This window comes from Haliaeetus leucocephalus, unplaced genomic scaffold (genome assembly GCF_000737465.1).
Source record: "Haliaeetus leucocephalus isolate CR32 unplaced genomic scaffold, Haliaeetus_leucocephalus-4.0 Scaffold656, whole genome shotgun sequence".
NCBI classification, from domain to species: Eukaryota; Metazoa; Chordata; class Aves; order Accipitriformes; family Accipitridae; genus Haliaeetus; species Haliaeetus leucocephalus.
This window is the reverse complement of record NW_010973092.1, coordinates 18,075,913-18,101,149: the sequence shown is the minus strand read 5'-3', so window position 1 is coordinate 18,101,149 and position 25,237 is coordinate 18,075,913. Positions and strand designations below refer to the sequence as shown.

The window sequence follows — 25,237 nt, the reverse complement described above, 5'->3', positions numbered from 1 at the left end:
ACCCAGCTACCTGCTACAATAAGTCTATAACTTTTTTGGAAGTGGCCTATGGCAGGCTTGAATGACAGGTACTGAGGTGAGAAAGTACAGTGTTCTCACACTGCAAACCTGAGCACATCACTTTAAAGTACTTGGCTTTTAAAGAAACTAAAATGTTTGCATAAAGAAAGCAGACAGAAAAATCAAGCTTAAACTCCCATACAGTTTGTGTTTATGCTGTGTGTAAGTATATCTTTGTAGAACTGGGTTTAGTTTTAATAGTTATAAAAAGTAATGGTTACTAGTACAGGAAGGAGTAAGGAAAGAGTAGAGTTAGGTAGAAGTTCTGTATGAAAAAGGCAGTAAAAGTGTACTGCTCATAACAGTGAGTGTAAGAATAGATAACAACAACCACTATACCAAGTACAAAGTATGGACTGCAACAACTTATTGCCTCTAGCTATCGTATGAAATTCTTAAAAAATCCTGAAGGTAATAGACTTGGATCATGGAGTGGGCAAAGAATATTCTTAGAACAAACTTCACTACAACAAATATTTCAGATGGTGGTTTCATCTGGGGCCAGGTTTCAGCTAGCTTATGTTATCAATCTTAAGTGATTTTCAGTCTCCAGTAATTATTACAGCTTCAGTGCTGACTGATTCCATATTGAACTTGCTACTTAACAATAGTATTTTAATTCCATGATTGAGACCATCCATACAGCAGACCATAGTAAGCTTGTAAAGCCATTCCTCTTTTCTCACAAATGAAGAGGACAGCACAGCTGAAACAGCACAAAGGGAAAAGGCTCCCAAAGGTTACCATCCTTCTGAACTAATAGGAGACTCAAGCAGTGACTAACTCCCCACAAGCTGACTTCCAGTGCAATCCATGGTCTAGTACCAGAGCTATGCACTTCAACTTACTCTGAAGTTCTAACCAATCAGCCCTGGCCAACCTTGGCAATTACTGGGGCTCCAAAATACTCAGAATAGAGCCTCAACTTCTAGGCATCTTTAATAAGTCACCACTGACCTCCTCAGAACATAAGAATTCTTCACTTGTACCCAGCTTTGAAATTCTGGGACCAAGTCACTCTCCACCCTTTACATGTAGAGTAAGAATCCCATTTATCTCACAAGGGACACATTAAGATGAGTACATACAGACATTTCAAAAGGAAGTCTGATCTCCAAAGGTGGCTAATGCAAACCATTAGCACTACCCTGTCTTTCAAATATTCAAAAAAATATGTAGTTTCCACTGGCATTGAAGTAGTGCCTAGAACTCAAATATGCCCTCATCACAGGGAGAATGGCATTCCAAAGTAGATAGTAAACTAGTTTGTTTGACTATATTTCCAAGGAGACTTAACCTTTACACAGAACAAGTGGATGATGAACAACATTATTATGCTTGTTGCAAAAGTGACCATGTGTTCTTCTAATAAGAAAAATGTTCTGCTGCATGAAAATAACCTTCCCCCTGAGATTATTCCATTAAAGTTTAATGTTTGCTCTATACTTTCTTTTGAATACAGATCATTTGTTCGCAACACTGTGGTCCCATAGAATCATCTGTTTTTTCCCTTTAATATCAAGGCCTTGCTAACACTGCACTCCATCCTCATTATCAGGCTTACTGCATTAAGCTGCTGTTCATAAGCTTTCAACAGTGGGAAATCTAATTTAATTTCTTACTATGTTTTCCTTTTCAGAATTGTTCTTTTGTGAAGGGTGAAGTTAAATTTAGATGAATTATGTGTTGCTTGCAACTCCTTTTAAACACAGCTCATCAGAAGCTACCTGTAAACAGGTTCAAAATACTTCTGAAGTGGGCCTGTCTTAACTGCATTCAGCCTAACAAAGGCTGTTGGTTCCAAATCATCTGACTTGACACTGAACTTGCATCCACTCAAAGCAAACTCTCACAGATCATAACAGAGGGTAAAACCAGAAGAATAGGACTTGAAGGGCGGAAGAGAATGGTTCTCCCTGAAGCCAAAGACAACCATAGCTATACAAAGCTGGCTTTAAGTCATCTTTACGCTCTCCCTCTCTACTAGTTGCTCTGGGCATACCAGTATCTTCACACAACTTAAAACAGCCATGCTGTTACCTGGGCTCTCATAAGTCTATTGCTAGGTGCTGTAGTGGTAAATGGACACAGAGCAGCACCTTGCCAACACAAGAGATCCTCTCTTACTAAGGATAAGTAATAGCAAAATGGCTTTCTGACTAAATATGCATTGGATGCTACCTGAGTGCAGGAAATAGCTGGTTTAATAACTAAATAACACCTCTGTACCACAAAATTGCAAATTTGCGAAATTGTTCAGATTTATGCCAAGTGATGACTAATTCTAGAAGACAGTTAATGCACTGGACTGGAACTCAGACTACACAGATTAAAGCTGCTGCTCTGCTATACGCTTTCTCTGTGACTTTGGTGATATTCTATGCTATACAGCTTCTCATGCCATGCTCATCCCTCTAGCATCCAAGCACCTTCCAGCTCATCCACACCTGCACATTTGTGCTAGTAAAAGGGAAAGGTTAAAGGAACAGATCTTGCACCCACACAGGAAAATGTTGATGACAGTCAGTCAGTCATTCCTAGAAAATTAAATAGTTTTGTAGAAGTTTTCAGTCCCTCGTTTGAAAAGCGTAAATTAACCTCCTTTCTCTTCTCAAATTACCTAGTCATACATATTACAAGGTCTATAAAAGAATATAGCACTGTATGCTTAGTCTCACAATACTGCACTAGGCAGCTGTGAGGAATGCAAATTTATGACACCTCAGCCAGCACAAGAACAGCAGCACTTCATATACATGCAAGGTACTTTGGTAAAATATAATATGTCTAAGCAGGCTGAAATACCTAAATATTAGGTAGTGGGCTTTGTGGATCTTGGGATCCCAAGAAGTTTCTGTAACTCCTGAAGGATTTTTCCATAAGTTATTTGGGATGAGAACTGTGCTTTTGGAAGTAGCTGCTACAATAAGGCCCATATCTCAGTTGCAGCAAAGCAGTACTGTAAGAGAAAGCTGTAAAGGAAATATTTAAAGTATCATTGTGGTTGAGGTAGAAATAGACACTATTTCCTTCCTGCTACACTTTAGATGCATGTCCACTTTACATGCAGAGCTTGCAGGGGAAAATAAATGTGATGAAAAACATCAGTAATGTAGACACTTACCTTCCCCACACAAGAATCCCCATCACCTGATCTCTGATCAGCAGCTTATTCAGCAAATCAGCTTTCTCTGTTACAAGACTCAGAGAATGTAACTTACTGCTTTTCAGAAAAAACATCTTTAGAAATAATTAAATTAGTAAATGTTATACTATACATACCTTCTTCCCAACAGTTTGCTTTGGAAAATGGTGATATACCTGGTTGGGAGAGGAAAGCTAGAATCTTTCTGTCAAAGATCAGTGTTCAGACCCGATTTAAATTCATAAATAATTCTGGTATAATAAACACTGGGAAATGGAAATACTGTGGCTCAGGACATGAATATATCTAACTCTGCCTCAAAAAGCACTATGCTCAGAACATGATTTGAATTCTTTCCCAGCCCTACCCACAGTTTTAGCTTGCTTACTACTTTTTCATAAATAAAAATATTTGCCTTAAAACACATTGTAGCCATGGTAAAACTGCTCCCATAGGTTACATTACAGAATTAACAGATGCCTATTGGGCTTCCTCTCCAGAAAAATAGCAAGTATCATCTCATTGTAAGCAATGCAGTCACCCAAAGCCTGTGCCCATTTAAAATAAAACAAAATTATTTTGTACCTCTTCCAGCAAATTCTGCAGTAATATAATTATAATCAACTTTTCCCCCTTCCCACTCAGCCTTCTCTTTATATGTTCCCCACCTGGGGCTGATTCTTACCATTTGAGAAGTCACAGGTGATTTTTCTTCCTTTCATCAACCCTTTCAAACTATAAATACCCAAAGCTGCATGTGAAGTGGATCACACCCAGCATCCACCTCAGTGCTTTTTCTACCCTACTTCTCCCAATAACTTCTTACTACAATCCTTTACCCTATGAATTTGGCAGAAGGAATTCAGGATGTAATATTAACTGCTAGAATCAAAGTATTTTTAAATTCTACACAGTATCTTTATTAATAGCAAAGCAAGTATACACTGGCTTTAGCCAAAGTGCATAGCAAGCCCAAGCCTGGGTCTTTTCATACCATCCACCTGCCTTTGGATCAGGCCCTCTGTCTCCTGTCAGTGACCCATAAGTAAAAGACTCAGACCAACGTATAGCACTGTCATGGTTTAATCCCAGCCAAACACCAAGCACCACACAGCTGCTCACTCACTTCCCTCCCACCCAGTGGGATGGGGGAGAGAATCAGGGGGGAAAAAAAAAAAGTAAGACTCATGGGTTGAAATAGGAACAGTTTAATGGGACAGAAAGGAAGAAAATAATCATGGTAGTAGTAACAGTAATAAAATGATAATAATAATAATAAAAGGATTGGAATGTACAAAACAGATGACGTACAATGCAACTGCTCACCACTTGCTGACCAATGCCCAGTTAGTTCCTGAGCAGCAATCCCCTCCCCAGCCCACTGCCCCCAGTTTATATACTGGGCATGACATCACATGGTATGGAATACCCCTTTGGCCAGTTTGGGTCAGCTGCCCTGGCTGTGTCCCGTGCCAATTTCTTGTGCCCTTCCAGCTTTCTCACTGGCTGGGCTTGAGAAGCTGAAAAATCCTTGAATTTAGTCTAAACACTACTTAGCAACAACTGAAAACATCAGTGTGTTATCAACATTCTTCTCATACTGAACCCCAAACAACACTATACCAGCTACTAGAAAGAAAAGAGAACTGAAAAGGATCATGTCCAGCTGAAGCTTTGAACTGATTTGAAGCCTCAATGATTGCAGTTAATGCTCTCATCTTTCTTACTGCTCATGGTTCTGCAAACATTTGCCTCAGAAGTGCTCTATTTTCCTATCCCTGGAACCAGTGACCCTGTACACTGTTCAATAATTTTATGTTACCCCAAGAAGATAGGGTATAAAGTTTCTCATGTTTTCCAAAGAAAGTATTTCTAATGTCATTAAGGCACATTACCAATAAATTGCATTTTTCTGAGCCTCACACAGCTTTCTGCTTTGCACATGGCTTCAGGCTGGAACATCTCATCCCACAGTCAAGCCTATGAGGAGACAACATGAGCCTGTCATGCCCCTTTTCTGCACCAGTCAGGGGCTTGTCCCTCTTCTCAGAGGAATCACTGAGTGTCTTCAAAAACCAGTAAATATCAGCATATCATTGGCCATATACCTCCATAACAGATCTGGCCCTGAGTTTACCACCTCCAGTTCTACCCCTCATAATCCGGTTTCACTTTCTTGCACGAGAACTACCCCTGGAACTTTTTCCTCTGTAACCCTACTAACACTGAGTGAGCAGACAGGGTGTGCTTGCTGCCCTCATCACCTCAAGACATCCTCAGCACCTACCCGTTTTCCCCACCAACACCTCCATGTTGCTTCTGACACACACCAGTTCCTCCTCCATACAGACGTAAATGACATTAACCTGAGCTCTGACAACCAGCCCAGGGTAATAGATCTTGATTTGGTTCACACCCACAGAAGCACGCTATTGCTTTTATTTATTTAAAATGAGCTTATGCACTTACCAAAAATCGTCTCAAAGAATGTTGAGATTTAAGAAACTGGAGCCTGAAGCTAAGAATACCTAGAGAGAACTGATGTTCTGTTAATACATAGTTAATACATGCTCTCCTGCAAAGTAAACGTGATTATATGTGCAGTTGCAGTAAGACAGATGTTGTATTAACATAGCTCTGACTGGTGTTAGGCACAAATGGAACTTGAGCTCCCTTTGTACAAATGGCTTCTTTTGTTAACCTGTCCACCCACTGACACAGGCAGCCAAAGCATGTTCTGGAACTACACTGTCCATTAGATTCTCAACATTATCCAAAAGCAGTCTGCAGCTGGCAGCTCCTTATTTGACTGAGCAGCACAAGCACTTATCTTAGCAAGTTGTTTACATGGGATATGTGCCATGGAAGATATCCCCTCTTTGCTCCTATTTAAGATATTTATCGCCACATAAATAGTAACAATTTTACTTTAGAAATGGTATCTGAGGAAAGGCCAAGTAAATTCAAGATTTGTATACAGATCCATTTCCAGGAGCCTTAACACAATATTAATCTCTTTGCAGAACTTCATGTTGATCAATAGTGATTCTGTCTTGGTTGGATTGAGACAAAAAACCCCATCAATTCACCTGATAACCTCTGGAGGGCTGCATCCATACAGCAGAACACATTAAAGCACAAAGGTAAGTCTGTTGCTGCAGAAGTACACAAAGGTGAAAAGAGATAGTTTCTGTATACTGCATAGATAGAGAGGGGAAAAAATGGCCCCAAATTTTCTCCAAATTATACTTACACTGCATTTGCTTTGGGGCAGAGGAATAAAGGGGGTGTCTCACCCTGCACCTAAGAAGCTCTGTTCACAAGTTTTAGGAAGGGTTTTAAATTTACTCTTTTCCCTAGAGATATCAGTGTCCCATTTTGTAAGAATCATTTAACTTGCTTCTGACTTGTAACACTCAAACTAGTAAGCAAGAACAAGCCTGCCTAGGTAAATGAGTACCTGGTTCTACGAAGTCATAGTAGGTGTCTTGACCACATCCAGTCTCACTTGGACTGGTCTTAAGAACAGCAGCAGCAACCATAACAGCATGAAAAATTCGGACTTCCTTATGAAGTTCCCCTGTTAATCAAGGGACTACAAAAAACTTCCTATAGCTGATGTACATACATATAAACTTACATAGCCAAACTTTAACATGACTTTGCACAAACATTCAACCAGTCTGGATTAATTGGACTGGACAATACATAAGAAATTTAGAGAGAGTGGTCTTGCAGGTGTAACAGTAGGCATGTCTACAGCCTACAGAAGGGAAGAACTACAGATCTTCTCATGGCCACACCAGCGAGAAGAATGAAAACTACAATCAGAAACAACAGCTGTTACAGCTGCACAGTTGTGACACAGGGGATATGGAGTCCCACTCCTCACCAGGAATTAATAGCCTATGCTTGACTGCCAGCTAAAATAGCTATATAGCTTCTCAACTGGAGTTGCACCAAAACCACGCAGCTTGTGAGCACCCAGCTGCATAGGATGCACGCATGATCTCTGTCATCTTGCTCCTGTATGCTGTTTATATGTCTTACACAGCAAGGAACCAGACTCATACAACTCCTTACTTACATTCCCTCTTATCTACAGGACTAGTTCAGCTCCCCAACACCATGAAGTCAAAGCAAATGCTGGGAAAGAGAGAAAGCATCCAACAGTCCCAGACACACTTTAGAACAACATCAGGGAACATATCCTCAAGTTCATCCTCCAGAAACTACCAACATTAGGAAGTCATTAATTTTCAAGACTATCCTAAAGTAACATGGCAACTTAAATAAGAGCACTGATCAGCCCATATCTTTAAATGGCTATAATTAGAGCAATCCAGACATTTCTTATCCCCACTTACATACCATGTCAAGCCTCTGACTGATGCAATGAAGAATGGAAAGCAGAAACTTTTGCTTGAAAGAAAAAGTTTTATCAGAAAGCAAATACTAACTTAACTGAAGAGACCTCTCTCTACCCATTAAAATCTTCAGTGACAAACATCTTTGTACACCTGAGCTGAGCTTAAATACAGCCTCAGACCATGGGTGGGGTGGATGGAGGCCCCAGGTGAAGCTGGTCATGGCCATTAGGGCCTATTAGTGCCCTCAGGACCCTGATACGCAGGAAAACAGGATATGTTCTTGAGTGATCTAAGAACGGAATTTCTCTCAGTGAGAACTAGGTGAAAAGTAGAGCTAAGGCTTTCATATTGACATACAAGAGAGACTTCTGCTGGCAGAGCAGGTGCTTGCAGTCACCTGATACACACTCATTACTTCTGGATCCAGACATGCTATATCCTGAGCAAGATTATTTTGTGAGTGACATAACAGTTTGGAAAATCTATTAGCTTATAAATACTGTTTGAGAGCAGCAGCTATATGGAAGACTGTAAGCATTGTTTCAAATATGGGGCTTGCTTGCCTTCTCTTTAACTTCTATGCTAGGCAGACAGTCCAAATGCAGTGGCATGGGGTGACAGTAAAAGACAGTCGAATCTATATGACATAACCAGAGTGAAGGTCCTTGGATGAAGAGTTGCTACCATTTAAGGCAAACCAGCTTCTCATGTCTGAACTCCTGCAAGCCAGAGCACATAGGCCAGAAACAACATCTGAATGTAAGACTTGTAATCACCAGAACTTCATCACAATTCAGTGTGGTAAGCAGTAGGACAGTATATGGACACTAAGAAAGAAAATCTGTTCACAGAACCTAAGATCAGTGACAAACTCTGCTTTTCTATAGGAAAAAAAACACATAAAAGACAAGTAAGTTTAACAAAGAGCAGTTCTATTTCTTCACAGAGTTGGCATCATCCAGTTCACACAAACATCCAGGAGCTTCATGTAGAATCTTCTTTAATGAACCTGAGTAACTTAAGAGGAAAAGTGATCTGGGATGAGAAAGAAGTGGGAGTTTTGCAGAACAGTTAAAAATAGGCAGTTCTAGGAAACTTTCAACACTTACTGTGCTAAGTAGCAGACAGTTCAGACACTTCAGTGTCTGCCTTCAGCTTGCTTTCAGTGTCACAGCTTGTTATTTATAAGTCACTTATCATAAAACTACCTGAAACTAATGTCTAAATTCTGCAAGGTATTAAACTATACAGAGGATACCAGTCAAATAGTAAGACACACATAAAAGAATGCTCAACTTTCTCTGGAAAATAGGATTTTAATTCTGTAAGTTTAAATCCTAAACAAGAAGTAGTGCATGCCCCATCAGCCAGAGCTAAATGGTGAAATGAGATTAACTACACAGTAAAAATGAAAAAGGTTCCCATGTTTTTTTCTGGATGATCTACTTTACCTATGTTATAATTTAATATACAGTCTGAACTGGCATTGCTGCCAAAAGAAACAGCCCAGACTTAGTGCCAAAAATTTTTCTTGCTATGCTACACCTGCTGCTCTGTGCAGGCATAACCACTTGCATAGTCATACAGCAAAACCACACCAGGGAACAGCTACAGTCTGAAACTAACCATTTCATCATTATTTTTTTTTAGGTTAGCTAACAGCCAAATCCCTGATCCTGTTTTCTCCTGTGGTCACAGCAATGCTTATGCTGGCACAAGCAGGAGCAGCACAAATACAGAACCCAGAGGCTGGGAAAGGACCACAACTTGCAGTTGCAGCACCAGCTAATGCTGTCTTTAATTGTGTGTGAAAGTTCAGCAGTCATGGGACTTCCTTCTGAGGTTTTGAGTTTTACACCACTGTAGCCAATGAAGGAAATCCAAATCGCATCCCTACACAGCTCTGGGCAATGGAGACTCCTGTCCCTAGTGACAGAATGTATTGTATCACTCATCAATAAGCAGCAAGGTGAGATCCTACTCTGACACTGCTCTTACTTTAATCTACACCTTGGATGAGAGACCTAACTGATTAGGATTGCTCCAACTGGATAATTACTTTTGATCTGTTCTGACCCTCCTTCATAATGAGCCAGAATGGTTTCTAACTCCGCTCATAGTATTATACATGTGTACAGATTAAAATATATGCAAAATGCTTGTTTATGAGAAAAAATCTCTTATTATGAACAAGTTTTATTTCGAACATAAGGTGACACTGAAAAATTGAAAAGCATGGGGTGTTCAAGAATCCAGGTCCTTGGAAACTCTGAGCTAATCATAAAGAGGAATATAAATATTGAAAACAAAACTAACATTAAAACCAAAACTACACTCGAGACTATGTTGGTTAGCAGTACCTCTTTTTTTCTCCTAGACATCTGTGCCTCCAGAACATGCTGGTCTAGATGCATCTAAACTATTGGTTCAGAAGCCCTCAGGAAATCTGTAGAGGATGAAATGTTCTGGCATTTATGGAATGGCGTCTTCTCTGCCTGCAAGAAAAAATCTGTACTGGGAATATGAGAATGCTAAGCATTTCTTCTGAGTCCCAGCTTCTTGCTCTGTCTGCTGGGAACACTGCAGGAATAAAAGAAAGAGACAATAGCACCACTGGGTTGCAAGTGTAACTAAGAAGTTGAAATACCATTATTTTCATCAAAATGGTCTCACAAGTTAACATATTTTGTAATCTGGCATGAAATTTGCTCTCAGGAAAGTTCAGGATTGACACAAACGTTTTGTATGAAGGTCTGAAATGAACACATATCAGTGTATAAACTGTTGAAGCTTTTCTTCTTTTTCTCAGCATTGCAAAATCACTAGTGCTTTTCTTATTGTTCAGTAACCTGTTTAAATATTTAGAGAATTTGAAATATACTAGGATCAGAATCCAGTTCTGAGTTTGTGTATGGACAGGATGTTCTGCAATTGCAACATTTGCACCAGAGTTTGACTTTGAATTTAACAGCAATTGTTTTCTTCCTTATCGAGTTGTCAACCCTTCCTTGTGATGGCTACAAAGACCAAAATTTGATGTTAACCAGCACAGACCTGAGCTGAAAGCAGTGTAAACTCTGCAAGTTCTATAGAGTTAGCTTTGTTTAGGTCAAGAAAACAACTGCTTGTCTAAATAAAAAGAGGTCACTTACAATCTGAGTGCCAGAGCCAATAAGCTGTTTATTGGTGTCAATAGTTCACTTGATAAAAATAACAAAATGGGCTGAGTTAAAATAATCATCATATATTTAGCTGTCAGAATAGTTGGATAAAATACTGCTGTTTAAAAAACTTTGCCGAAATAAAAATCACATTCTTTGTTCCTGTTCAGTCGTCTTTGCTGAAAGAGAACAGTTTTAATTTTTAGTGTTTTTTTTTAAATAAACACTGTCCCGGTTTCAGCTGGGATAGAGTTAACTGTCTTCCTAGTAGCTGGTACAGTGCTGTGTTTTGAGTTCAGTATGTGAAGAATGTTGATAACACTGATGTTTTCAGTTGTTGCTCAGTAGTGTTTAGACTACAGTCAAGGATTTTTCAGCTTCTCATGCCCAGCCAGGGCACCTGACCCAAACTGGCCAACAGTGTATTCCATACCATGGGACGTCCCATCTAGTTTAGGAACTGGGAAGTGGGGGGGCAGGGATTTGCCGCTCGGGGACTGGCTGGGTGTTGGTCGGCGGGTGGTGAGCAATCACCCTGCGCATCATTTGTACATTTCAATCCTCTTATTACTACTGTTGTCATTTTATTAGTGTTATCATTATCATTATTAGTTGCTTCTTTTCTGTTCTATTAAACCGTTCTTATCTCAACCCAGGAGTTTTACTTCTTTTCCTGATTTTCTCCCCCATCCCACTGGATGGGGGGGGAGTGAGTGAGCGGCTGCGTGGCGCTTGGTTGCTGGCTGGGGTTAAACCACGACAACACGTACCAAAAGAAAAAAAAAAAAAGCAAAGCCAACGGAAAGCCTACTGCAGGAGCCCTGCCCGGGAATACCGGGAATACCGCGGGCTTCGGCGCCATCTAGGGCTAACAGCGCCCACGGACGCCAGTACCGAGGGTGAGCACGGCAGGCCAGCCTTGTCGTGGTTTGCACAAGTGTCTTCTCTTGCATTTGCACTCCTGGAAGTGCCTTTCAAAGCCATACTCTCAACCGAAAAAAAAAACCAAACCCAAGTCAAAAGCAATTATGTCTTATGTGTATTTTACCCACCTGCAGTGAAAGCTTCTCCTCCTTGCAGCTTAAGATCACTTTTGAGTTCGGAAGCGCTATTTGTGGTATTGAGAACACTGAAGTGGGTTCATGGCGTGAGAGGGCTCAGCCTGGATGGAGAGCACTGCTCAGTCAGCATCCAGTTAACAAGCTGTATGCAACTTCGGATACCCTGTGTAATTACAGAGCCATAGATAAACATTAGCGCGTGCTGTTTCATAGTAAAGAAGTTAAATAACCTTAAATACTCCCCAGCAGCTACCTTCAGCACTGTGCAAGAGGCGTATTAGCCCACTCACAAACACTGACTCCAAGGGTTTAAAGTGACAGATTTGTTTCAGGGAAAGGAGAAACTGCACCAAAACCAAAGCAATCTGGTAAATCCACTGGTAGGCCCAACTATCATCCTTTAGGGCACACTTTAGCAACAGTCCAAAATCCAGCCTTTTTTTCCATCCTTCTGAGTAGCCGCAGAGGTGGGCACTTCTCAGTTGCCTCACCACAGACGGCCACTGCTTGGTACCATCATCTGCACGCTGCTGATCATGTCACAGCACCTTTCACCCTGTTTCAGCTCTTCAGAAGGAAACCAGGGCATATAGGATCCAAGACACAGAAAGGAAACATCCCTAGTTGGATTCACTTTTGTCCTTTTTTCTCTCTTTCCCAGCTTTTATCACTTTGTTCAGGGACTTTTTTGTTCACTCCTTTTGACTACAGCATTGCTAAAATCATTTGAGCCTGATCACCTCTTCTCATACTCAGACCTAAATAGCAGGCTTTTACTCACCATAACAGCAACATTTAGCCTTGTTTTAATTTTCCTTTTTAAGAAAACCCCAAATGATCAAAGCAATTGGCACTGGGTGAGGTCTGGCTGTAGAGCTGGCATGTTCCCACAGCACAGCACGGCACAGCCCAATTCTGCAGTGGCGCGGAGGAGGCAGGAGTGTCAGGGATCAGGCGGGACCTAGATCAGGAGCTGTTATAGCAAAAGGGAGCTGCGCTGGTGGAAGAGGGCCTTGGGAACCGGAGCCCTCCAGAGCCAAGGTCTTGGCAACTGCCCCCTTGGCAGCAGTCTTGTCTGGAGCTGGTGGGAGAAAACCTGTGTTTTTTGATAGCACAGGTGGAAAGGGTCCAAGCAGTTACCCCAGACTAAATGGTATATTTCTAACTTTCTTCATCTTCACCTTAAATAACTCCGAGGTCTCTGTCAAACTTGCATGGTCAATTACAAAACCTGTGTGTTTGCTGGTAGAGTTCTGTACCTGGAAGACACTGTACTAAAATAGAGTTATCATACCCCAAACTGAATATCCTTTCCAGTTGTCCTTTTGGCCCACTTAGCTTCCTTCTGAGCCACAGCACAGCGGGCATTGTTTGGCAGTTTATGAACTGACCTATTGAATTGTGCTGAACAGCCCAAATATTGGGCAGGAGAGTACTTCAACCTGCAATACCTACTTCTCAATCTTGCAGCTGCTTTTCTTGTTAGCAGAGCCTTATACAGGTCATAAGAACTACTGATTGCTATTACCCAAAGTCACTAAGTTTGTCTCCTTTTCCCTTCCCTCGCCTCCAACTTCCCTTTCCCAGAATAAACAAAACATTTTTTTCAGTCTTTCCTCAGTAGATGTCTTTTCTAAGGGTGTTTTTTCCTCTGCATTTTTTTGCAGTGTCTCTGGACAAACTAGACACGTTATGTCACCTATGACCCTCACAGAGTGGAACAAAATATGCACCTGAAAAACAGTACTCTTGCTAGAATATCTCTAACTAGTTGCCTTTTCTTTTACAGCACCTTAATAGATACTTGAGTCTCTCTGTTTTCTGAATAGAGTTCAGCTGCACTCTAGTGGCTGTATTCTAGGATTTCAGGCATTTCGGAATTGCCTAAACTCTGTATTTCCACCTACTCAAAGTAACACGATTCACTAACAGTAGAAAATATGGTTCTTCCAGTATGCACGGGGTTTTTTTTTTCCATCCAGGAAACTCACTGCTGAGGGTTGAGTTCAGAAAGAATACACAGATTTATTTTTTTTTTTTGTGAAATTGGATTTGAAGCCAGAATCTCAGACACGGTTTTATTCAAACCATGTATTTCAGATGCAGGTAGGTTGGTTAGCATCTACCTCAACCACTAGTCCCATTGAAGTGCCATATATATAACCCAAGTATCAAATTTGCACAGTGTCAGCAATTCAGTGTCCATCCCTGTTCCTGAAAAATCAGTCACTAGTGTTTGGTGTTGGTCTGTGACTTACCCACTAGGTGGTGAGGAAGACTCATAGTTCCATTCCTATAAAAGAGCTTTTTTTAGGTTGGCAAACCCTCAGGTTTTGGATCTTGTATTAATGCACAGACATTGTGAAGTCAAGGTTAACCCTTGACTACAAGAATTAAGGAAATAATGGGTAAGCACATTTGAGGAGTAGAAAGTGTAGCTTGGTGATTATTAAAGATAGCAAGGAATATATAAAATACCATGGCGATTTTTAAACGGTATAAAAATTAAAGCATTTTTTCCTTGTGTTATAGATAGGTATACAGCTTGGGAATAAGGCATGCAATGTTAAAAGAGGAAATACAGGCTGGCAATGGTAAATATTCCCAGGATAAAAGGAAGAAAATGCCCAAGTCTTTTAAAAACAAAATTGGGCAGGACAAAAGAAAAACATGTCATAAAGATCCACTTTGCTTTGGGACTGGGACAAACATGAAGACTAAATTCTTATGAGGTTTGAACTTTTTTTGCTTGGCTCTAGGAAAATTGACGTGTAAACTCAGTTATTCTAGAAAAATAAGCCATTCTGAAAGCTGTTCAAAGTAAGCTCTTGACTCCACTTAAAACAGGGTGCTGCAGGACAGAACACCACCAGAAAGAGGTGAGAGAAAATGGAAAATATTGATGCTCTTTGAAGGCAGCAGAATGTGGGCAGTGTGAATTTCCCTCCTGCATTGCCTAAAATGGTTAGACTCTCACATTTTGAAATACCAGTCACCAGACCATCACTACATCTGAAAGAACTGTACCATTGGCAGCTGTTATTTGAAGAGGCACATTTTTTACATGGAGACTGTGTCACTGCAGGCATCAACTATAAAAGACCTAATTCTTTAAAAAGAGGAAAAAAAGGTCACAATGGAAAAGGTACACACCTGGTAACAGTTTTAACATCAATGTTTCTCAGTATTTGAAAATCTAAGAGCTTAAAATCCATTTCATGGAAGACTGCCAACTGAATATATAACAAATTATATTATGGAACAGACGTATCTTGTGCTGCCTACTTACTGTGTCTTCATTTATTGCAATATAAGATTGAACTAATAAGATTCAAAGCATGTGATCAGTCCCAGCAGACAGTTAGGATTGTCACCTCTAAAATGTATTTATTTATCAATCAAATTTCTGCATGTAGCCTGTCAAACTTGACATTCTTCCCCAGGAACTCTCTGTGGCCTTGTCTGTTGGCTGCAACTCATTTAACCACTGTAATGCTATCCCTGCAGTCATTGTCTCTTCCTCCATAAAAATCAGATGTGGTTGCTTCCCAGACATCCTACCTTATACTCCTACCCAAATCTGACTAGAGATTCAGGCACGTGGGTTTGCACAAGTGTGGACATTCAACTTTTTCTCTCTCAATATCCTTTCTTGGTTACCATCAGTGTTGAAATTGCCTCTCTGAGCAGAGGACACTGGAGGCAACAGGAGCACCTGCGAGAAAGTGCTAATTCCGGAGGTATTAGTGCTAATTCTCACTGACTCTGAAGAGAGAAAGCAAAATAATAAACAAGTGGGAAAATATGGGAAGAGTGAACAGAAGAACAATTAAATGCATGAGAAAATTATGTGGGGTCTTTTTTCCAGGATCAAGATATTCCTTTTGTGGAATATGGGATTTGCCACATTGTACTTCCGGGCCTCAAAGACAGACATTTAAAAGCAGCTTTTGAAACAACTCTCTGCAGTCTGGTTGGGATTGGGGGCCATGACTCGTGCATGGTTATTTGCAAGTTGAACAACATTTTCCATTGACATGTTCAAATACATACATAGGTTGGAAATGCAGTTTAAAATTGTTACACTAATCTAGTAGTATATCTGAAAATTCAAAGGTAGAAAATACAAAGTGATGTTGCCTCAGCAAGCCTCACTTGGCCACCACATCCTATGTGTTTATCACACTACAAAAGAAGTTCTAGACAAAGACAAAGCTCAAGTACGTGTGCAGCTAGGTTTTGTAGAATGCATGAGATATGCATGGAGCTACAATGTACTCACAGTAACATAGACAGGATCCAAGCAAATAATAATTAGATAAATATGTTAGAATTTCTGTGTTAGTTGCTCTCTAGACTAGGAGATTGACTTTAAAGGTGACTGCTTTTCTCCTATCTCAGCATCAGAATATAAATGATGCTATGATTCTTCTATAACGTCATCAGAATAAATTTTGACCAGCCTTATTAGCTTTATATTAGTACAAATAAGGAATTACACAAATGAAATTAGAGCTGCTATGCTGGATTTGGGATAGAAATTAGATTAGAAGGTAATGAAATACTGTAATAGAACGAACAATTAGAAATTATAGCACAGGCTTCTTCCTGTCTGTACTGTAAGACACTTGTTTCTCTGTTGAAAGACATGGCGTGTGATGGCACGTCTGAGATGTATGCTTTGTAATCTCCCCTTTACCACTGCTGATAATGCACCATCAAAACAACTTCTCCTTTGGGGATTATTTGTCAGAAGTTAATTTAGTCCTATTTTTGTCCACAAACCTAGATTTACAATGAAGTGATGATATTTCTGTAATACTGTCAGTACATGCCTCATACGATTCATACAGGTAATTAATAAGAACCCATAAAACACAGCTATATCATGTATTTGATAAATGCTACGCTGTTTAGAACAGCTGTTGCAGCAGTTCAGTATTAGAGTTTTAAATACCATGCTGCCATCATTTACCAAAATTCTCAAGAAAAAGTAAGCTACTTTAAATCAGACTGAATTTCAGAAGGAGAACTCTTATATACAATACTATAGAGACTTGTAGATATGATCTCAACTACATGCAGGTGTATGCAATTCACTTGCAAATTACAGACCCAAGGTTAGAAGGTCTTCAATGACTAGAGTAGTGAGAGTGATGCATTTCATTAGAAAGAAGAGACACTTTCCTTTCCAGTGCTTCAGAACTATGCATCTATTCTTACTAATATAGGAAGCTGACAAAATACCACCTTTTGTGCAGTCTAATGGCGCAGATGTGAAGTCATCCCAAGCATTCATACCAGCACAACTTTGGGAGGAAGTGCCACATCAAGAAAAGGGAGAATAGACATGCTGGCTTTTTTTAAAAAAACAGGTACATTTGGAATTACTAAATGTAGTCTCGCCAAAGTGACCTACTGATAGGATGGTGCCTGAACTGGCTATACATGACAGATGCAGTCTATCATGTCCCTGTGGTAATATTATGGTTCTGTGGATTCTTTTTCAGACACAAAAATCCTCATTAGAATTAGCTGAAAAATGGAGCACTGAAACAATGACAATGTAATAATTTTTCATCTACGCTTGTCCATTTTTTAGTTTCACTGAGAGATTCCTTATTTGAAGGCATGCTGACTGTAATTCCATCCCTAATTCATGCATACCTCCTTATGTACAACTCCAACAATAACCTTTTATTGTTGTTCAAATCAAAGAAAGATAATGTGACGGTTCAGTTCAGGTAGTGAGGTAAGTTGAAGAAGTTTATCTTAAGTGAACATTTTCTTTAGATGAGGCTTGCCTGGGCTAGACTTGCACAGAAGCAGTAACCAATGTCTGTGCAGATAATATGCCAATATTTTTATACTGCATGGGGTGTGTAAATATGTAAATATTTATGTATGCAATTACAAGCAAATAGGGTCCATAGGAGCTTACTTTTATGTAGCAGGCAGAACATTTTCAACACTTTGCTGTGCTTCCTTGTTTACTTATTTATATTCAGACAAAGGAAGTGGTAAGGCTGACTAGCTGACAACTTTTCTGAGAAGAGACCATTTTGTATTAGAAGAAGCAGTATCTCTCTTGGATGTCCTAAGAACACAGTTCTAAATTTAAAAAAAAAAACAACCAAACAGGTCTTAAACAGAAGAAGCTGGGTATTAGGCAAGGAATTACTGGACACGCTGGAGGTGGTCATACACAGGGAATATATGGCTGTTTCATCGATAGTAGTGCTATGAACATTCTCTAACTGCCTAGAGGAGAAAACTCACAATGGATTTGCGAAACATTCCCTACCGTTCAGATGTGGTTACATGGAACGCAGATGACTTAGCAGAGTATTTTAGGACGGTAAGTTTAACTATGTTTCATCTTTGTATGATTGAGGAGCAAACTACTGTAGCATTCTTTGTGCTAACTTTACATATTTTTATAATGGGCAAAGCTGCTGCAAAACTAAAAGCAAAACCACAGACAATGCTGAGCTAAACTGGCCAGTGAAATCTATAAATGAATCTTGAAAGTGTGTTTTAAATAGGGTATAAGAGACACTCGTAGCTTTTCAGAGAAAATACACACTTTACTATAACAATTGTTGATGTAACATATATTAACAGCTGACATTATGTGTGAAGATTACAAGTTTTCTAGGTCGTCTTCAATGATTTTCAGAAGAGAGATTTTTTTTCAAATTGCTGGGTGTTCACAGATGAGCCTCTGAATGTCTTTGCTAATCAAACCCATGAGAACCCAGCCAGGAACTTAATAGTTATGGGTACACAGACTCCTAATTTTTTTAAGCTCAGTTGGAAAAACCTTTCGCTTTTTGGTTTGACTTCCCTATTCTAAAACTTCTTGGGGAAAACTCATGGCTCAAGATTACTAGCTACCCCTTCTTTCCTGTCACTGTTACTTTTTCTGATGTTATGTTGTATGCCTAGCTAGGAATTTCTGGGGGTTTTTTGACATCTTTTTCACCTGTGATAATCTATAAATTTCATTTTACAATACTGAAGAAATACTTTGAAAGGCAATACAGGAATTCATTGCCAACATATACCCTCTGCACAGCAATGCTGACTTTGTAATTGCCCAGGAATGTGTAACTAACTGAGCCATTTTTACTGAAATTTCATTTCCATGTGTTCTCTGTAAATTTCTCATTTTTCAATTCACATCAGAGAGAGTGCCTGCTCCACCTCCCTTGCAACAGAACACATTCCTCCCAAAGTCCAAAACTGTCAGCCTGCAATTTAACATTCAGATCAATCAGAAGATTTGGGAAGATGTTCAAGTAATGCCAGCATAGCTCGTTAATTTTCAAGTGAGGTGTCAGACTAGACTTGTAAAACCTGGAACAGTTTGGGCTTCATTTTGAAATCGTGCGAAATTTATTGTTTCAACGGCTCCTGTAACTCTGTGAGAGTTTTATTTGGGGAGCTGAGGCAAGTTTGATACTAGAATGCAAAACTAGCTAATAAAGACAAACAGACCAAACACAAAGTCTATGTCCACCAAATCTCCAGAGAAGTGAAACTGCCAACTACTTGCAAACCTCTAATTTTAGGGTGCAGGGGTTAGTGGCACAGGAAAGTGAAACGAAGAATTGGAGATGGAACATATGAGATCATTACCAACAGTCAAATTCAAATACGAAAAACATTACAACACTGGTGCATGGTGGTTAGGATCACCATTTCCAAGAGACTGAGAAGGGAAATGGCTTCCTGAAAGAGTTGATAATGATACTCTTAACAGTGATAAAAGGATTAACTGTACATTCTATCATAACCGAATGGGCCTGGTTACACTAATTTTTGAGTACCTCCCCTCTACTGATCCAGATACCCCCCAGGACAGAGATAATCTTGGCATTCCACTTTTGGGGAGGTGAATCAGGGCAAAAGCTGCTTGAAGTCATCTAAGAAATCTGTGTAAGACAATAATGTCAGCCTGTCAGACAGCTCTGGGCAACTGCCATAAGTAACCAGGTCTTCTGCCCAGATAAACTAATACAATTTCCCTCACACATATTAAAAGGCCAAATATTATACCTTAGGAATGCTTTATTTGCAACTGACTAATATATTTTGCATGCAGCCATATGTTCAAAGTCCAGGATTCCGGTCCAAGAGGGCTAAGCAATTTTTTTTCCCTCCTAAACTGAGGTAATTGTGGGATGATTTTCAAAGGACAATCACACGCAAATCTTCTCTCACCTGAAGTGATTGGTCATGACACAGGACAGTGGTAATATTTTTGTCAATTCATTGTTAGCTTACACCTTCATATTTGCAAAATTCAGCCAGCATACACATCAGTAATTTATGTAACAGTACTATGATGTATTACTGGCATGAATAAAGTCAAATAAGAATTCTTCATACTTAACAGTAATAACATCTAATTTATGATTCTACATGTATTAACTTAAAGCATATTTTAATTTAAACCATGCATTCAAAATAGGGAAGGACCAATAAAGAACCAAACCTTCAAATAATTTCTAAAGACTGTAAATTTTTTTAGAAAAAGCAAAGATGTTCGTATTTGTAATATCCCAGGGGTTATTTTTAATAGCTAAACAGTATTTTTCATCAATTACTTGAAGAATGAGATTAGGTCTCAGTCACATCGACGTGTTCTCCCAAGCATAGCAGTTGCTCACTGCTGCATCCAGACTTGTGCTGGTAATGTCATGATAGCACTCATCATATGAAAGAAACATTATTTACAGGTTTAAGTCCTCAGTCTGAACAAAAGTTTTAATCTGTATCCTAAAATATTTAGCAGAGTTAGGTCTGTTTCTGCATATAAGTAACTGAAGGTGGCTCCTAAAAATATTGTCAGCTGTTCAGATGTTTTCAGGATCTGTTCTCATATAACACCAAGTTACAAGATTATTCCTTAAAGCGAATAAAAAGGATAGAACTAAGAAAGGACATAATGCTCCCTATAAGATGTCCTCTGCTTTAGGGGAATTCTCCCAGCAGCACAGGACCATTTGCCTACATAACTTTCACTAACTAAAGTTTCAGGCAGGACCACAGCCATTCTTCTGTCTTGAAGGCTCCAAAAAGTCACTTGTCTGCCTGCTCTTTGGGTTCCTTCTGGTATGGACTTGATCAGGTTGAAACAGAAGAAATGTATTCTAGCCAGATCAAAAACATAAGCTGTGTACTCACATTATGCTATTACTGTTCAAATACAGAAAACCTTAAGACACCTACTGGAAATATTTAAGAGTCATGTCTTGCTAGATGTGGCTAGTTTTGGGGGTTTTTTTTGTTTGTTTGTTTTGTTCATTTTTGTTTTTTCCTAAGCCCCTCAAATTACTGTTAAATTTTTGCCTTGTAGGACCAGGAGCTTTCTTTTCTTATGTACATGATCAACTTCTAAAATGCATGTCCTTGTCCTAAATGCTAGTGTAAAACATAATATTGCGGAAAAGCTTTCCAAATATTATAGATAATTTCCAGGATTTAACAAGTGACATGTCCATGCAGAAGCAGCAGCTTTTTGATCACAACAACGAATTCAATGACTGGGATCAGGGCTTCCGTATTCCAAGATACTAAGGTTTTTGCTGTTTTCCACAACTGTTCATCCCAGTCAGTTCCACAACTATCCATTTTCCAAGTACTTCTTTGGGCCAGGCAACTGTGAGATGGTTTTTAAATGTGAGGAATTACATGTTCCTAAATGACTGAAAATCCTCAAGTCCACTGAGGAATCCTTGTCTTAAAAATCCATGTTTATAGAACAAAATGAGCTATTTAGACAGGCTCTAGTATACAAAAGGGTAACTTGAAGCACCTGCTCAAAGCTAGCCGTATGGCTAAGTGTCTTAATCCATTCAACAACAATCATCTTCTTTTCATTGACAGCTAAAGTACAAGGACTGTGAGAAAGTCGTGAGAAAGCACAGCATTAATGGACAAAGGTTTTTGGTAAGTAAGAGTTGTAAAATTCCTTCCTATAAAATTCCAATCAAGTGATTGTTTTGACTCCTCCTTACTTTGCATTGGCAGATGCAAAGTACTTAGCTCACAGATGGTTACTGAGTTATGAATATGGCGAGTAAACACCTTTGGTAAAATCAGCCAGACATCTTGCTTTAAATATGGAATGCTGGGAACCCAAGCATGTTGTTTAATATGCATATATTTTAGTATTTTTTAAACTGACAGAGAAGTTATAAAACCACAATCCTGTCTTGAATTCATCTCTTCCTTTATAGGAAGTGCTTGTTTTCAAATACTAACTACAGAAAATTCACATTTATTAATTGTCCTCTTCTACTGAAGAAGACACAGACCTGGTCAGAATGACTGGCCTTCTGTTGTAAACAGTATTTCATGCCTCTATAGTTAAAATCAGATTTCTGGTGCAGCAGTACACAAAATCACTGAACTTTAAGAGCACCAAAACTAGTAAGAGAAGTCCCAGTGGGTTTAAATCAACATTGCTCCTGGCTTTACCAACAACTTGGCTTAACTTTAGAAAAGCTGATAACTTCCATTGATAGAGCTGCTGTTTTCAGATCTTAAATACACATCCATGAAGATGTGTAAGGGCTTTTATTATTACTTCATTTTATTTTATTTTATTTCCAAATATTAACAACTACTCTATTTTCCCCAAAAGCAGTCATTTTGATCATCTCTATAATTAGTCATAGTGGGGAAATCTATGCATACCTCTTCTAAAGCCTTCTTATTTTTTATTTACTTGTCCTAATGTATCAAGCTTTTTGACATTTCATTGAAATGCGCCATAAAAATTTTCAAACACCTTTTGTAGGAATGGGATATTACACCTCCCTCCTACTGAGTGGAGTCAGAATTATTCAGATGCGTGTCACAGGATTTATCCTACTAACCCCTAAGAAACTCTCCTTAGCTCAAGCACTAAGGATCTGTGGCTGAAATGGGAGTTCTGGCTCTGGAAGCATTACGAAATTCTGGAAGTTTGTGAGGTACAAATAACAAGAGCAATAACTGTGTGATTCCTAAGCAATTTTTGTAATTTTTTATTATTTCCAGAGTGTTTCTGTAAATACATAGCTCAGAGCACAGCATTTCTTCAGAAGCATCCTAGTAGATTCAAAGGATGCTTTTCTATTAAGTAAGCAAGCAGCTGCTCATGTCTGCTGAGACTTTTTTTAAGGTTTTGACCTACTTGTCAATTGTATAATGCAAAAAAGGTTCACCTGTTAAACAGAACAATAAAAGGAGACTTTAAGTAGAATATTCTAAAGTACAATGCAATCTTGAAAAAAAAATTGCTTCTCTGTATGAATGTTTTTTCAAAGAAATATCTTTTTACATTTTGTAAGTTATTGGAAACTGCCAAATTACATTTGCACAGAAGAAACTGTTAAGACTGAATGCTTGCAGGCTTTTTATCTATTGTCAGATTTATATGGTAAATGTGACTCTAAAAATATTGCTGTCTTATTCATCAGAATAACATCCTAGTTTCAAAGTCATATTTCTGTATCTACTGGCTACCAGAAGGGAAGTCCAGTTGAGATGTAGCAGCAATAAAACCAGAGGGATTCCATGTAACTTAGGCTAATAAAATTCTCTAATATTTAAAATGGCAACATAGTTCTTTTATGGGAGTTTAAACCCATAATATTTGTCAGGTTTATCACCACAATAGAATTCCAGAGAGAAGCTTAAAAAGTCTTTAGAAAAAATTATGATTCTGCAGTAAATCCTGCAGAACATTTCCATAAAGGGGGTACATTTTTTCTGTGTTTTACTTCTGTGAGTACTCCCAGAGGTAAAATAGTGCTGGAAAACACAGATAGGATTTGTTCTGTCCTGAAAATCATTGATAGCATTGTGAACCAAAGTGTAATTAGAAACTTCTTATTGTTAGCAGTAAGAAAGACAGAAAGAATCAGACTATCATCCATGTTCCAAAGAGAGTTTGCGAAGCTTGTGATTAACTAAACAAAACACTTTCTCAAAAGTTTTCATAATGCACTCATCTGTCCTAAACTTGGAGTTGCACATGATGGAAGAAGAGAGGGGCTGACTCTGCAGGAGCATCAGTAAAGCTCTCAAGACTTAGCACATCTCAGCTCAGGTCAGGAGTAATCTGCAATCTAATTGCTGTATTATGGTTGAAGGGGGAAGAAACACTCTCCCCATCCCCCATCCCAGTTTCCAGAAGGATTGTTAGGCTGCCAAGGCAGCTTTTAAGTCCAAGGAGTTTTCCAGCTACATCTCCACTAGAACATGTGATTTTACATATACTGTGATGTTACAGATATGGTTCTTCACACAAAACTCCAGCAAATGGTGCTCTATTTTAAAATCTACAGTTTTACCCTGAAACTTGCCTGATAAAACAATTTTGCCTGATTTCACTACGCAGAGATGAAGGAATTCAATATATCTAGCTTCTGAAGTCACTTAAATATCATACTTTTTAGCTGTACTAAAAAGATATGAAGTAAAATAGCATTAAATTAAAATCTATGGTAGGAGTTTGCCTTCCCTACCAGGGACAGCCCTTTGCAAAGGGCATTTCATTGCACATTGCCTTAAACCTACAAGTGTTTAAAAAAGCATTTGAAATATTCTGTCCTTTCTTATTTAGCATGAGAAGCATAATTCCAAAATTGCCAGGAAGAATGCCACTGATGATGATTTCAAGCAAACCATGTGAGTTCTTTTGAACTCACACCCATTACCAGTAGCACAGGGTGTTACCAGGATGTAGCTCTCTATTAAATGTTTGACACTGTCCACTGAGATGAATTATAGTATCTCAAGACTTCTTTAATAATAAATACATAAAGGATATGTTTTCTTGTATGCTAGGTGATGGCAATGTATAATGAAAAGCAATATCCAGAAAGCAAAAGAAAGAAAAGAGAAAAAAAAAATAAAAAGGAAGACTTAAAAATAGTACTGGAATTTTTTGGTTTATTGTCTGTTCAGGTGCTTTATCTTAAGTATCTCTGCCAATCTCTAGGGAGAAAGCTGTTGCAGAAAAGGGTTTTATTTCCAGTTCTTTTGAGAAACAGAGCAGGGATGGATTTTAACCTTGCCTATAAGTCAATATGACAATATAACACCAATGAAGATTAGAACTCAAATCAGAAAAGCAAATGACTTGACTTTAATTTTGCACAGAGCCCCATTAATTTGAAATTAATCCTGGAAGAATGGCTCATCCGCTGTTAAACAAATTTGCCCAACTCTCATCTAGTAAGAGCTGGTTTAAGATTTTACTTCTCCTTACAGATCTTTTTAACAAGCTATCATTAAAACATTCTAGTTACAGAGATACTTCTCTTGGAAGTTAGATGTGATTATTTTGTTAAAGTCCTTTGTGTGTAAACAAATATACATGATGTTCATTAATCTCCCTGCTAGTTTAATACAACTGGCAGCAACATAAAGTAAAAACCA

At 38.9% G+C, this 25,237-nt stretch overlaps 1 protein-coding gene across 1 annotated transcript in view; it reads left to right on the top strand.

Annotated features, from left to right (window-relative positions):
• Positions 1-17,864: 17,864 nt before the first annotated feature.
• Positions 17,865-25,237, top strand: part of LCP2 (lymphocyte cytosolic protein 2 (SH2 domain containing leukocyte protein of 76kDa)) — a 32,675-nt gene continuing 25,302 nt past the window's right edge. Inside the window, exons 1-2 of the mRNA XM_010579146.1 lie at positions 17,865-18,155; positions 21,692-21,754. Of these exons, the coding sequence (XP_010577448.1) occupies positions 18,078-18,155; positions 21,692-21,754 (141 nt within the window). The 5' untranslated portion in view covers positions 17,865-18,077. The remainder of the gene's footprint in view (positions 18,156-21,691; positions 21,755-25,237) is intronic.